General features: G+C 33.6%; 1 protein-coding gene across 1 annotated transcript in view; it reads left to right on the top strand.

The window, feature by feature from the left end:
• Aldh (Aldehyde dehydrogenase) overlaps positions 1–17,133 on the top strand; it is a 52,287-nt gene that overhangs the window by 18,079 nt on the left and 17,075 nt on the right. Inside the window, exons 2-3 of the mRNA XM_072538225.1 lie at positions 586–831; positions 5,440–5,835. Coding sequence (XP_072394326.1) covers positions 586–831; positions 5,440–5,835 — 642 coding nt within the window. The remainder of the gene's footprint in view (positions 1–585; positions 832–5,439; positions 5,836–17,133) is intronic.

The following is a 17,133-nucleotide window of genomic DNA, read 5'->3' as shown; positions in this document are numbered from 1 at the left end:
GAAATAAAAGGAAAGACATTTAAGATTTGATTTCACGTATAGTGCCTCTGTATATCCTCTTATACGTATGTACATTATAAAATATATACATATAAATTTAGCTTAATAGCTTTAAAAACTAATTATTGTTGTGTATTGTGATTGTGAATACGTGAACATTTGAAAAATGCCAAAACAACTGAATAGTCGCTGTAGAGAGCTGGTGGCTAAATTATACATTTTTATATGATCTTTTATAATAGTATGGCTTAAACGTATTTCGTTTTCCACATTATTGAAAAGTGAAAAAAGAAATTTTGAAAATGTGGATATGCATTTCCTTCATCTTAAAAATCCAGTTGACTAGTGTATTCTTAAATAGTTGACATTTTAAAAATTCCTCACTTATTAACTATTCTGATATTTTGGTAACGCTGTGGGGTTCTGACGTGGTAAATCTTGAATGACGTGAAATGATTTTTGTATGAAAAATTCTATTTGTATTATTTTTTAATTCATTTGTAAATATGTAATACATATACAATTTAGAAGCCCATATCTAAAAATAAATACCTTGTTTTTTAACAGAATTCTTTACTGTTTCAGATTTTCATCAATAACGAATGGCACAAATCCAAATCTGGAAAAACATTTGAGAGCGTAAATCCCTCGACGGGTCAGGTAATTACAGAAATTCAACAAGGATCTAAGCAAGACATCGATTTGGCGGTGGAAGCTGCCAATGAAGCCTTCAGATTCGGCTCGACTTGGAGAACAACCGATGCATCAGAAAGAGGACGTTTATTGAACAAATTGGCGGACCTTATGGAAAGGGATGGCGCTTATTTGGCAGTAAGTTTAATTTTATTTTGAGGTTCTATATGCTACATTCTTGATTACATTACGATCATTTTTTAAATTCGCAATGGCTCCAACCTTATTTAAAATTTATTTAAATTCAACACTACAATGATAGAAACGGAGAAACGCATGGCTATAACATGGGTATCCATCCCTATAGAGATAAAAAACTTTTCGCTTTGCACTTCACTGATGACTAGGTTATATTAGATGAGGATGATATAAGGTATATGATCAGAAAATTGGATGAAGAGTATAAAGCTTAGGATTTAATGATTAATATGGAAAAGACAGAACATCTAGATGTTGGAAAATCAGATTGAAATAATCTAGTGCTAGACGACCGTGAAATTTGAAATTTGAGTAATACAAGTACCTTGGAGTTCTTCTTCTTCTTCTTTTTATGTAGACATGACTCTGTCTGTTTTTCAATTTGCCTCCAGGAAGTTGTCGTTCCATCGTTTTCGTGGTCTTACTATTTGGGAACCGTCTCTTGCCATCTTTACTACTCTATTTGTTGTCATTTGGCTTATATGATCGTTCCATTCTACTCTTCTATTTTTTACCCACTTCTTGATGTTCTCCACCTTGCATCTACGTCGTATATCTATACTTCTAGCTCTGTGCCATCGTGTCTTACCATCAATTTTTCCAAGTGTTTTCATCTCTGCTGTTTCTAACATCCTTTTTGTCCTCTATGTATCAGGTCGTGTTTCTGACGCGTATGTCATTAATGATCTAATGACTGTTTTGTAAATTCTGTCATTCATTTCTTTCCCGATATTTTTATTTCTCGATATTGTTTCATTCAGGCAGTCTGCGGCTCTGCTTATTTTATTCACTTGGTATTCCACTTCAGTTTCGAGCTTTCCGTAGCTAGATAATGTGATGCCTAGATATACTCCATCACGTATTCTATTATCTTACCTTCCGTCCAATTTACATCTTAGTAAATTTGCTGTTGCAACCATGCATTTTGTCTTTTTTGGGGAAATTAACATGTTAAATTTTCTGTCGGTTATATTAAAATTGGTGCAGCATACGTTGTAAATCGTCTTCACTTTGAGAGAATAGTATTGCGTCGTGTGCATAGCAGATAATTTTAGATTGTTTTTCTCCCATTTGGTATCCTTTTTTAGTTCTTACTTTTTTTATTATTTCATCCATAATCAGGTTGAACAATAGAGGCCTCAGGGAATCTCTCTGTCTTATCCCATTGCCAGCTTCAATAGAGTCGGTTAGTCCTTCTTCCACTTTTACTTTTATTGTGTTGTTTTGGTAGATATTTTCGATCGTTTTGATTATTCCTAGAGGTATCTCTCTTGCGTACAATAAGTGGATAGCGTGCTTTAATTTGACCCGATCAAATGCATTCTTAAGGTCCACGAAACATAGATATGCCGGTTTGTTGTATTCTAATGATTTCTCTTGCACTTGCCTCATTATAAATATAGCGACGGTGCATGATCTTCCCGACCTAAAACCTCGTTGTTCTTCTGCTAGTGTTATATACTAAGTGACATAGAAATCCGAACACCCAGTTTAAATGATTTTATTTCAATAAAATTTGGTGTAATTTATTTATCTTACTGGAAAAAAACAAGTGATAAAGTTTTTAGCCTTATCAGTTGGAGATTCCGGTTTTTATACTTTTTGTTTTTAAATTCACTAACAATCTAAAAATGAATATTTCAGCCGCGGTAAAGATCCAAATTTGGCGGATTGTAGTTCTTGACATTCTTTACGATTGGTTACGATGCCTAGAGTACAGAGACCTGTACGATTTCGTCAACTTAGTGAGTTTGATAGGGGCCGTATAATGGAACTTCGGGAAGCTGGACTTTCTTTTCGGGAAGTTGCAGTTAGAGTGCAAAGAAGTGTAGACACCGTGGTTAGGTGTTCACGCAAAGGTTAGGTTCAAGAAGGCCGTACGCAAAGAGCAAGGGGCACTGGATGCCGCCGTAGAACAACAGACCGTGAAGATCGCCGCCTAAGATTATTGGTCTTAAGACACCGTTTCTCCACTACCAGCTCCATTGCAAATGAATGGTTTGCATAACACGGAAGACCTATTGGCATGCGAAGTGTTTATCGACGAATGATAAGTTTTGGCCTGTTTTCATACCGACCACACTGGGTCCTCCCTTTAACTCCAGAACACCGCCGTAATCGCCTTCAGTGGTGCAGAGAACGGTCACTCTGGAATCAGGAATGGAACAGTATTGCCTTTAGTGAAGAGTCTCGATTTTGTTTAGGCATGCATGATGGTCGAGCGTGCACGGTCGTCGGTTAGAAGGCGACGTGGTGAAAGGAGGAATCCACAGTTTTTTGTTGAAAGACATGTTCATCGCACTGTTGGAGTTATGGTTTGGGGTGCTATATCTTATGGTTCCAGGTCACCTTTAATCTTCATCAGAGGTAACATGAACGCGCAGCGTTATATCCAAGAAGTTCTAGAACCCCACCTTTTACCCTATATTGACACCCTGGCAAATTCAACTTTCCAACAAGATAATGCCCGACCACATGTTGCAAGAGTCACAATAGACTTCTTTCAACATAATGATGTCACATTGTTAGCATGACCACCAAGATCTCCCGACTTATCCCCAATTGACCACGTGTGGGATATGATGGGTAGGAGATTGCTCAATTTGCAACGTCCTCCTCAGATTCTACAAGCACTTCGAGAGGAGTTGGTGGTTGCCTGGAATGATATACCACAAGAGGACATTGACCACCTCATCAGAAGCATGCCTAGGCGCGTTGGAGAATGCGTAACACATCGGGGTACATCCACACATAATTAAAGGTAAAAGGGCTTTAAAGCAATGCAATCATTTTGAAATTTTAATCATTTACTTATTATGCTTCATTAAGTACTTATACAAAACTTTATTAAAATAAAATCATTTAAACTGGGTGTTCGGATTTCTATGTCACTTAGTATAATTTCATTCAGTTTATTTGTTCACTTTGGTTGTTAATTTTAGTGTTGTGTTTAATAACTCAATTCCTCTATAATTTTTTGGGTCCGATTTGTCTCCCTTTTTGAAGAGAGGTATTAGGATGCTTGATCTCCATTGTTGAGGAATTCTGTTTTGTTCTATTATTTTTTGGATTAGTTTCAATAGTTGTTTGGTCAGATCTGGTCCTCCGTACTTTAGGAGTTCGTTCGGTATTCTGTCCTCTACTGGTGATTTTTTATTTTTTAAATTTCCTTAATGCTTCCTTTCCCTCTTTCTCCTCAATATTTATTTCTTCGTTTGTCGTCACCTCTGGTGTGGGTGGTTCATTATCGTCACCTTTAGCAAATAGATATCGAAAGTAGTTTACCCATGTTTCCTTCTGAATGTGTTTCGTTTTTATTCGTTCGTTCATCTCTTTTCTTTGTCCTCTGATCATATATATATATATATATATATATATATATATATATATATATATATATATATATATATATATATATATATATATATATATGCAAGTAAAAAATTAGAAGAGAAAATTCAAAGAAAACATGTTGGGATACGGTTATACGGGGCAAGTCTGTGAAGATATACCAACTTGACTTATGTTATATAATTTGTAAAAAGGTTAAATGATAAGGTATCTAACTGTTAAGTAAATGTAATATAATAAAACATTGTATTTCCATGACTAGCAAGAAAACTATTATCTGATAAGATTAAAGCGAAAAACATAACTTACAACTCAACTAATAGTGCAATCAAAACCTAAGTTTTTTTTAATTTAAATGTATGGAGCCGTCTTTTTGTACAATCTAATCTACAAGATGATTAGACATAAAATAATAAAAGCTGGCAATTTAATGCAACCGTTGCACCGTACAGCATAGGAAAACTTTATAAAGTCTCTCTAAGCTATTTCTTAGGGTATTTTAATATAATTTACTATTTTTATTAGGAATTAACCACAATTTTAATTTAAAATACGTTTATATCTCATCCATGTATATTATAAATAGCGTTGAACTTAATCCTCCTCCTTGTATCAGACTCTTGTCTGTAATAAATGGTTTTGTTGATCTTTTTTGACTGATGACATTGCTGAAAAAATTATTTTTTTTAATTTGGCCCAAATAATTAAAACAATATAGTATATTGAAATCTCCACAAATGACCACTTGCGCATATTTCCTTATCATTATAGGCAGAACTTCAGAAAGGACACGAAAAAATACTTTAATATCACCAACTGATGATCTAAATGACGTAGAAATGCAGCAGTGATATTTTAGTTAAACTCCAGCACATTCAAAATTCAAATGAACTTTATACCACGCTAAAAAGTAAATTTCTTCACAAACTTTATATCTTCTTTATAAATATTACCACCCGTCATGAATGTGGTAACTCGTCGAATAATTACTGATTAAAAGATACGTAATTACATAATCCAAGATTAGAAAGTTAATCAGGGAATGCCCAAGTTCGGTAAAACATTGGGACGATATGTATTATTAAAAGTATAGTAGAAGTATATTTTTTATCCATTTAATGTAATATAATTACATGCCCGTTAGTTTCTTCATTATAAACCCTGAAAATTATCTCATTTAACCCCATATAATTTCAGAGTTTGGAAACATTGGACAACGGTAAACCATTCACGCAAGCTTGGGCTGACGTAGTTGGCAGTCTCAAAGTGATCCGCTATATGGCCGGTTATGCTGATAAAATTTATGGAAAATACATTCCAATGGATGGAAAATATATGTGTTACACCCGTCACGAACCCGTAGGAGTTTGCGGACAAATCATTCCGTGGAACTTCCCGCTTATGATGATGGCATGGAAAATTGGACCCGCTTTGAGTATGGGAAACACCGTTGTTCTTAAGCCTGCTGAACAGACGCCTTTGTCGAGTTTATACGTTGCTGAATTGGTGAAGGAAGCTGGAATTCCTCCAGGTGTTTTGAACATCGTTCCCGGATTTGGAGATGCTGGACAAGCTTTGGTCGAAAATCCAAACGTAAGTAAATATATTATTTTGAATACTTGAACACTTTTGAAATTTCCGTTTCATATTTCGTGTAAAATAATTTAAATTTGTCTTCATTTCAAAGTAACCAGTTGCCTAAATTTTTAGTTGCCTAAAACGTGATACTGTCTTTTGTGTCATGTATTTGAGGCAAAATAGATATTGTATAGTGCATAGTCTATACAATAATTAGTTTTGGATTTTTAACTGTAATGTAATGTACAAATGTATAATTAAATTATAAATTATAATTAATATTTATATTATTTAAACTAAATATCTCTAAGCATATTATCTTATCAAATTACATAACAATTTGTTTAAACCTTTGCTAGAAATGAATTTCCATACCTTGAATTTAAACTAAAGATACTGACACTGATATATATATATATATATATATATATATATATATATATATATATATATATATTTGTAATTTTTTAACAGAACATAGGGTTTTTAATATAATTACTGAGATTCCCTGCTTTGGAATTAACCAATGTAAATTTGAATACAATGTCGCGATGTTTTATAATTAATATGTTTGTTCCACTGGATTTCTGTTCTTTCGCGATTTGTAGCAGCGTATTTGCTGATTGTTTTGCAGATACGAGTGCGTTGCTTTTGAAGTTTGAGACAAAAGCTTATACTACAGAACTTTTGTTAGTAATATGAATTTGGGGGAAATAATTGCTGTTATTTATTCGATGATGAAAGAGGAGATCTGGAGCGCATAGAACTTACGTCAGAAGAAATAGGTCCATATATTACAAAAGAAGAAATATTACACGCATTAAAAACAATGAAGAGTGGGAAAAGCCCTAGACCTGATATGCTTTCTATAGAAATCCTAAAAATTCTAGATGAGAAGCACATTGATGTTTTAGTGATACTCTTGAACCAAATTTATAGTTCAGGCGTATTACCCAAAGAGTGGTTAACATCTATTTTTATTTGTCTCCCTAAAAAAACGCAAGAGAATGCAGCGATTACCGCACCATTAGCTTAATGTCTCATATGCTAAAGTTACTACTTAAAGTCATCCATAACCGAATATATCACAAACTGGACATAGACGTTAATGATACACAATTTGGTTTTCGCAAAGGCCTAGGAACATGTGAAGCTCTTTTTTCACTTAATATACTAATACACAGATGTCTGGACGTCAATCAAGATATATACGCATGTTTTATTGACTATAATAAAGCATTTGATAAAGTACGACATAAACAATTAATGAATGTCCTGAAATCAAAGAAGATTGACTACAACGACCTCAGGATCATATCAAATTTATACTATAAACAGCGAGCAAAAGTACGTGTTAACGAACAGCTGTCCGAAGAAATTGAAATTAGATGTGGAGTGAGACAGGGATGCGTATTGTCGCCAATTCTTTTTAATGCCTACTCCGAAGAGGTCCTGAAAAAAGCTCTTGAGGGTGAAACAGCTGGAATAAAGGTAAATGGAGTTCCCATTAACAACATTAGATATGCGGACGACACTGTGATCTTAGCCGAAAACATTGAAGATCTTCAGAGACTGGTGACCAGAATAGCAGAGTATGGAAAAGAGTATGGTCTAACAATGAATGTCAAGAAGACGAAATTTATGAGAATATCGAAAACTCAAAGAAATAACGAGAATCTTCCAATAAACGGAACCAACGTCGAACAAGTGGACAAATATGCATACCTGGGAACAATGATTAACTCCACAAATGATTACAATCAGGAGATCAAAATAAGAATAGAAAAGGCTAGAGCAAATTTCAACAAAATGAGAAGAGTGCTATGTACCAGGGATTTAAAACTGGAACTAAGAGTTAGGTTGGCGAGGTGCTATGTTTTTTCGACTTTATTTTATGGAATGGAATCTTGGACCTTGAATGCGACATCAATGAAAAAAGTGGAATCATTCGAGCTGTGAGTGTACAGAAGAATTCTGAAAATATCATGGACAGAACACGTCACAAACAAAGAGGTTCTGGGAAAGATGAACAAAGAAATGGAAATTTTAAATACAATAAAAACAAGAAAATTAGAATATCTCGGACATATTACACGTGGAGAGAAATACACCTTGCTCCAACTGATTATGCAGGGAAAGATCCAAGGAAAGAGAAGCATAGGGAGGCGTAGAATGTCATGGCTGCGCAACCTGAGAGAGTGGTACGGATGTACATCAAATGAATCTCCGCCGCGGAGATGGCACTTGAAGAAGAAGATTCGGGGCGGCCAGGTAGCGTTGTGCAATGAAATTGGGAAACCGAAAAACCAATGTTACATTGTCTGGGGTTAGAACTTGGGATGAGGCAATCTGAGCGCGTTATGCTAACGGGGGGCTTCAAGGTGATTTGCGCACTTATCCAGAAGTTCCTCGATGCAGGTTTGCATAAGAATTGACGGTAGATGAAGTTTTTTAATTTTGGGTTTATGGACTCATACGTTTCCAAAGAATGAAGAGGATTTTATGGTGTTTTGGGTTCTGGAATGTTGCCCATTAATGACTTTGAGACTGAAATTCTTGTTCCGAGAAAAAGACATTTTAATTTGCTAATATCTCTGGTCTACAATGAAGAATTATCTGAAAACAATGTTCAATGACAACTACTGTCTTTTTTATTATTAGTATTAGTTTCAAAATATTAATAGTGTCTCTCGTTTTAAGTACTCCTTACGTCTAAAACATTGTTCCATATATCAGTAAATGCAAATACTTGACATAAGCATGTACTTGTTGATAAAAAGGTTATCTGCTTACTACTGAAACGAGCACTAAAGAATATTTCTATTTATAAAATTTAATCAAACAGATTTTTTTATGATTTATTAGCATAAGAAATACTGCATTGCAATAGAAATAATAAAAAATTACAAAAATAAATTTAGATAACTATTATCTCTATGCTTCAACCAAAGCAAACAATTATCGACAGATTAAACAAAAATATGTTTTTAAAATACCGGCAGGGCAGACCGATAAAGAAGTTTATTGGGTGGAATACTCATATATCAATTACTAAATGTTATAAATAAATGAACATGTATTATATTATTAAAAAAAAAGATTCATGAAAATGCGAGTTCAACAGAAAGATTCGTCAAATAGTTTTGAAAGAATTATAAGGTAAGAAAAATTCACTTAAATAAATAACGGAATGTGCTCAGCTGCAGAAAGAAACTATAACTACGTCACTAGTCTGTCTGTAAATTACTTTGGCTATGCCAACATGAGCTACATGACTCACAGTCATTTGCAGTATTAGGAGACGGCAACAAAATGAAACCGGAAGTTGAAACTAGCCAACTAGAGATTTTTATAATAGTCTCCAAGATGCAATGGACAGGATACAGAAAAATAAAAAAAGATGCTACTGTAGGCGGTACAGTAGACTAGCGCTTACTTCTGACAGACTTGTCAAATTTAGACAAAATCTTAACCGGACGAAATAGAAACTAATAAAATATAAATAAATATTATTTGATAATAAATTGAATGATTATGTAAACTAAATAAAATGTTTATAATTATTTTATTTATATGAAATTAAACAGTAGACGTGTCATAAAAATTTAAAAAGATGATATAAAGAAGTTAGTTATTTCCATGAAGTTTTTAATTTAAATCTCCTTAGAAGACATATATGATGACTAGAAACGAATTGGGAGAAATGAATCGATATTGTTCTGAACCTATTTTCTTGTAGCATTTTAAAGTAATTATCTCACAATAGGTATTTTGAGAACGATTTCCGCAGTGGAGATTGAAACGTCAATAAACTTATTTTAACCTTCAATTGTGGCTTATTCCCATTAAAATAGTAATTACTTTAATGAATCGATGTGAGAACCCCCCGTTACGCCTTCTCGTGACGCCCGTATTAGCATTTTACTAGAGATAAAAAGTAACACAGCGCAGCATAGAAGCTTCGCTTCAAAAATAGTAATTCTTGGATACCTTTACTCAAAAATAGGAAACAACAGTATAAACAATATAAAATAGCGATTTAACGAAAACAAAATAAGTCATATTGGAGAACGCCTCATTAAATTTTGCATTCAACAGTCAACGATAGGCTACATGATCACATATCTTTTTAAAGGCTTTATCACCAAGTCAGGGTATGATCACAAAACTAGTGTGGGCAAATTTATATTAAAAATACCGCTAATAAAAGACAGAAACATACAGGGTAGAAAAGCCATATCCATGATGAACGGCATTCTGTGGGACCAAACAATATCTAAAGCGAACAAACAACTCATATACAACACCATACTTAAAAGTGTAATCACATATGGCAGTGAAGTTTGACCAATGAAACAAAGAACAGAGAAACTGTTACTAGCAACAGAAATGGACTTCTGGAGAAGAGCAGCAGGCAAATCAAGAAGAGATCGGATACCAAATGAGAGAATACGAGAAATGATGGGAGTCAAGCATACAATAGTTGATGACATAAGAACAAAACAGTTAATATGGTACTTCCATGTACAGAGAATGCCAGATGACAGGATTCCGAAACAGATTTTGACGTGGACACCACAAGGAAGAAGAAAAAGAGGAAGGCCGAGAAGAAGCTGGAGAGAGGGAATTGAAAAAGAACTAGAGGAAAGAGAAATCCCTCCAGGCCTATGGTTAAATAGAGAAGAATGGCGGTTAGGAGTTGGAAGGCGTCGGAGAACGCTGTGAACCGATAGTAGTAGTAGTATGTTTTAAGGCAAGCGCGCATTTGAACGAATTGGCTGGCTGCGCTGGCACCGGAGTGGACAAGAATAATCAAGAAACAATAAAATGAACAATCATATGGTGTGTACCGACGTGATTTTAATGATTCCAGTGTTTAAAAGCTTGAGAAACCGTAAATGCCCTTAACTTCCTAATTTTTACCTCGAAAAATTGACAATCACTGTCGAGCTTAAAGAATCTATGCACCACAAGATATCACGGCTCTACGAGGAATTTAACGTAATACTTTTTGCTGATAATTATTTATTTGTAAGTTTTGTTTTATGCCAGTCCGTTTGATAGAAACTGCCTGATTAAATTAATCGTTTTTTAAAAAGGAAACAGACAGTTAAGATTTGATTTCACGTACAGTGCGTCTGTGTATCCGCATATACGTATTTCGCCCTAAAAGGGCTCTTCAGAACGGATATTCACAGTCGTTCTGAAAGTGAAAATAAATCTTTTGTCTTAGGAAGCAACTTTAACATGACTTCGTATGGACGCAAATAGCGACATGTGATATTAAAATCCGTAAACTAATTTTCGAAACCAAATTCAGATTTTTGCTTTAATCTGTGCCTTTGAAGAGAGTTTGAAAGATTTGAAGAGCCCTTTTAGGGCGAAATACGTATAATCGGATACACAGGCGCACTGTTCGTGAAATCAAATCTTAACTGTCCTTTTCCTTTTATTCCGATATACTCTGTACGAGTACTAGAAACCAAATTCGCTAAGGATTTTTGGTTAGTTGAGGAGATATGTTGTGGAATGCAATTTTTAGATTCCCCATGTCTCTATTAACATCTTTATCAACGTCTGTATCAACGTCTGTTTTGCCTTGCAATTCTTCGAAGGCACACATTAAAGCAAAAATCTGAATTTGGTTCCGAAAATTAGTTTACGGATTTTAATCGTTTTTTTTTGTTGTGTTATTTGATTGTAATCGGATATTATATTAATGGGTACATAATTATTAAATAAATAATCAGCGCGAACGTGAAATAATATCAATAATGAAAATGTCATATCATGAATGTAATTTTTTGCAACGTTAATTAAATTAATGGTTTGTCTACAACAATATGTTTAGTAGTACCATCGATTAAAAACTACTGCACTGCGTAGTTTTTAATCAATGGTAGTACATAATAAATCATATGAACTTTACAACTAATATAGGAATATAGCAGATCTGGACGTCCTTGGTAGCTTTTTGTTCAGTATGTTGATATTTACCATTAAAATCGAATTAATGAACTTTTAGTAGTTACATTACGCAACGATTGTTTGGTGAAATTGTGCAAAGTCGATAAGTTTCTGATACGGCAATATTTTAATATGTGCTCGCTAATATCGGATAATGCATTGCATACAAGCATGCATTGTAAACTTCTATAATTGCTTAGTCATCCTATGCCAATATGTGAGCATTCTAGGATTAAAAAAACGAAAGTCATGAAATATTTTTTTATCATACTTTTTTCTCTTTATATATCTTTTCATTAATTATCTACACATGTGTTGTCTAAACATGTTCTTGGTGATGTGTTCCTCTGCTATTCCAGTACCAGCGTGATTATTAATTGCTTAATACAATAATATATCTAAATGCCCCCTAATATAGCAATTATTTATTGTATCTGTTTTTGACATTAGTATCCTTCTCTGTAACCTGCATTCGATGATTTTCTTTTTTTTTTTTTCACTACTGTCCTATATAAATGCTGGTCTTACTGAGGTCTTATAGAATTTATTTTTCAGTTCCATTGGATTTTTGTTACAATAAGACACCACTCACCTCATTCGATTTTGTCTTCTTTTAGTTTATACCTTCTTGCATGAAAAGATTAATTTTATTGTTTCGGTTTTTGTTTTCATTATCTTTAAGTATTTATTACATCTCCTTTACGTATTATCTTCGCCACGAAGGTTGGCAATCATCATGGCTATTCTGATCTTAGATGCGGCTGCTCTGAATAGTTCGATTGACGATTTGATATCCTTTTTGTCCACTAGTGCAGGCTTTACCTCCATCTCCAGAAGTTAGTGCAGCAACATACATAGATGAAACATCAATACTTTCTTCACACAAATCATCACTTACAAGCCAGCCTAGATAAAGTACAAAATTAGTTAAAATGTGGCTTTTGTGAGTTATGAGAAACAATCTCTTCACTTGCTTTTACAAACCGCAAGATAAATGATTGTCCTCTATCATTGAACGATCACGGAGGAAACTTTTCTTTACTAAGCAAAAACGGATGAGCTTAAACTCTGAAGTATGTGAACTAAATCAATTAGGTTCAACATTGATATACAGAAAAGATTTTAATCCAAAGTTCTCCTTACGATAACTAAGGAGGTTCTCTGTTATGTGCGAAACAAAGCCATAGCCCAAGGCCTCAAAATTACAACTGTAAAGGATGACTCGGAAGGATTCAGTCGACCTGCTAAATAGAATCTAGACGCAGGACCCACCAAACCCTAAGTGGGCGCTCACAACGAAGCGTTGACCCTCGCTCCAACCATAGAATCGTACCATATTATCGATCACCAGGTAAAATAAATGCATTATTTTAAATGCAAGTGTTCACTGTCAGTGCTATGATCTAGGCGAGGATACGATGCGATGGTCTCCGTTATGAACGTACCCTAAGTCACTCATGTGGTTCTTGTTGGTAGTACTCCTTTTAAAATATTTCGCATCTTCATTGGTGGGTGCTTGGCCTAGTTTCCGGTGTAGAAGATAGAAAGAGCAGAACGTTATTCTTTAGATTTTTTTAGTTACTAGTTTATTATCTGTTTGTGTGAAACGAGTTGACGGTAGCTGGCTGTTATGTCCCTGTGTAAAAACCAATCCCTCAATGTCCGCGTGCAAAGCTCGAAGTGCGGAAAAAAAGACGTTTTGTCTTCTCTAGGAATCCATGTATTCAACGAGTAGTTCTTTTCAAACATATTGCCGAAATATGCCTGTACCTCTGAAATCAGTACACTCTCTATGACTGTTGATCCACTTATACAATGGCCATACCGAAAAAGTTAAGAAGAAGAGCTGTAAACAAAAATCTAGTTTGACATAACTGACAATGATCTATAACTTTTTCTTTTTTCGATCTTACATAAAAACGTTTTTCAATATGTGAATACAAGCAACGTAAAATAACTATTCCCCACATTTGATTGATGTTTGTATTGTGTATTGTTGTCCCTGGCGATTAGTATTGTTTTCTTTTTTTGAATGTTTCTGAATTCTCGTTTGTTGTTTTTAAAAAAATTGCTATAAAAATCATTATAATATTCGCGATTGAAAACAAAGTATCTGACCTCTGGCGGAATAAATTTAAACTACTAAAAGTGGTATAAACAAACCAGACAGCTGTTGATTTGAATAGAATTATTAAATTTTTTTAGTAAATTTCAGCATTATGACTACGTCACAGTATATTGCCAAAGAATATTCTTTCTAAAGCAATATTCTGTGACTACGTTAAAGTATTTTAAATCAAATCGATGTTGTTCTGTTCCTCAATGCAATTCAAGATCGACAAAAGATATTTCTCTTTCCTAAACTGGAAAACTTGAGGAAAAAGAGGAAATCAATAAAAAGAAAACACCCCTAATCATTAAGTCAATAACATACTGAGAATACATAATTTATTTTCTTGAATAACAGAAATACAAATATCATGTTGGGATAGTATCATGAGGTTTTTTCATCATAATTTATTATGTAATCTTTTAAAGATAAATCATGTGCTATGATCTTTTTTGACTGGTGACTCTCCAAGTTAAGGGTTGATTTCATGTAATCAAATGAACTATCTTACAATAAAGTCAAGTTCAAGTTATTTATTTATGTTAATATACAATAAAGTACTTAAATATGTCAAAAAATAGTATAAAATAAAAATTAACATATTAAAAACATAAGGCATAATATAAAATAATTCATATTAAACATTACACAGAACATTATACCATTGATTATACTCTGGGTTCCCCGGTATACACAAAATAGAATTCTGTATTCATCATTACACAGGCCAGTTCCAAACATTAAAGTTAAAATTTAAGAATTCATCACTTGAAAACCGCTTCCCCTTCAACCAATGGTCTCTTTGCTTCACCACAGTACTCAAAGATATCATTAGGCTAATTTCCATTTTTAAATGATAAAAATAACATGTTTTAAACCAAACTAAACATGCAAAAGCAATGGTAAACATTAGACTGTTATGTTTGTTTATACCATTTATATCGGCCATGACACTGCAATCGGCCTGCCCTCTACATTCAGTTTCAATCGCGAATATTCACATTAATTTGGTTTCTTTAGTAATATAGTAATAGACATTGTCTTATTACATTGTAAAGTACATACTATTGACCGCCTGTTTTATTACATTGTAAAGAATATAACTATGATATAACTATTGTTTTTGTTATTGTTAAACATGTATACCTCATCAAGGTATATAATAAAACTTCATTCATAAAAACACGAAATATTTTGACTACGAATTTTTGTGGACCCCAAATTCTATATTAAGCATTCTTTTTGAACTCAATGTCAAGTTATTTATAAAAGTTCAATATTGATATTGAACCTTGAAATTGTTTACAAGAATTTTGTATTTACGATTTTTGAATTGAATAAAAAAAATAGTGGGTTATAAATTTTATGACCATTATGTAATTAACCCCAAAACCACACCCTAATTTAAAATAATTAATTTTCTAAAAAAGCAAATTATGAAGTGTAAAACTGAAAAATACAATAATTATTATTCAGGTTTAACAGTCTTCACATTCACAAAATGTGTTTTGATGCTATCACTTAGATTTATACCACAGGAAAAACAAATATGTCGGACTTTCGTGACAAAAACACATCTGCACGACTTTGCGTAATTCTCGGGTCCTACTGAGGCTCAATAATTTCCAAATGTTCTCTAATATTACTCCATAAAAATATTGGGATCTTATCTTTTAGAAAAGACGAAAAGCTCGGGTTCGTTCGGACAAATATTCCCATAAGATTGTTTGCACAATCACTTTCAAGAGGTATCTCAAAATAAGGTCCAAGAGGTCGCCCAGACAAAAAGTTTTAGGTTTTTTGGATCATTATGAAGAAAAAAGGTGTGTTATACATTTTCTCTGAAGTTGATCGTTTTCGAGTTACAAATAATTAAAAACTGAAAAAAATGACGATTTTCAAGGCTCAAAAACACAAGTAAAAAATATTATTTTTAAAATCATTAAGTGCATACATTCAAGTTCAAGCCTTTTTCTATCAGCTCCCGATGAAAATTCTGGACTTATTTTATTTTAAAACATTTTTTTAATTGTTAATAAAGCTTGTATGGCAGGGCGGGCGCTCATTTGTACAATGAGAATTCGAACCAGCAAACATTTATGCCATGGATCTTGTTTCTCTGTCTTATACACGCCGCATCCCGAGCGCCTGTCCTGTCACAAGCGCTTCATTAAGGATTAAAAAACAATGTTTGAAATAAGTCCAAAATATCCACAAGGAAACTAAATTCCTATAAAGGATTTTAATAAATTTTAAGCCCAAAATATTTATCTGGAAATGATAGAACAAGGTTCGAACTTGAATTGCTGAATTCAAAAATAATATTGTTTACTTTGTTTTTGAGCCTTGAAAATCGTAATTGTACAGAAAAATAAAAAGTACCGAAAAAGTTGAAATTAGATATTTTATATTATGCCAAAGATATTTTGCCCGAGAAAAAGAACAAAAATACAAAGATCTCAGAAGAGAAGTACATCCATCGGAGAAAAAAGCGAACAAAGCGAACTTATGAAAATAGAATATTGGAAGAACTTGGAGGCATTAAAAAAGGAAAATCAAACAAGAAAATTCTATAAAAATCTAAATAAAGCAAGAAAGAATTGAAACCAAGGATCGGACTATGTAAGGATAAGGAGGATCATATACTTAATACAAAAAAAGAAGTATTGAATAGGTGGGTGGAACACTATAAAGAACTACTTACTATCGAAGTAGAAGATCCAAATCAACCACCCCCAGGAGCAAGCAACAATACACCATTGGAGTCTCCATCAATTATATATCATATATATAAAGTCATACTGAGAGCCTGGAATGAGGAACAAATCCCGGAAGAGTGGTGTATTGGGATCGTTTGCCCGCTACACAAAAAGGGTGATCAATTGGAATGTAGAAACTATAGAAACTACCTTTGAAGTGGTGGAGAAATTCACATACTTAGGCTCCGTGATCACCAAGGAGAACGTCATGACGGAAGAAATCAAGCGAAGAATAATTCTAGCAAACAAATGCTATTTTGTACTGAGTAGATATATGAGAAGCAGAAACTTAAGTCAAAAAATAAAAATAACCATATACAAAACCCCTATACAACCAGTGTTGACATATGGGTCGGAGACATGGACCATTTCCAAGGCAGATGAAAACCTCCTGCTTATATTTGAACGAAGGATCCTGGAAAGAATATTCGGTGGCATCTGTGAAAATGGTGTTTGGAGAAGGAGGTACAACTATGA

Source organism: Diabrotica undecimpunctata, chromosome 7 (assembly GCF_040954645.1).
Source record: "Diabrotica undecimpunctata isolate CICGRU chromosome 7, icDiaUnde3, whole genome shotgun sequence".
Taxonomy (NCBI): Eukaryota; Metazoa; Arthropoda; class Insecta; order Coleoptera; family Chrysomelidae; genus Diabrotica; species Diabrotica undecimpunctata.
This window is presented reverse-complemented; position numbering and strand designations above follow the sequence as displayed.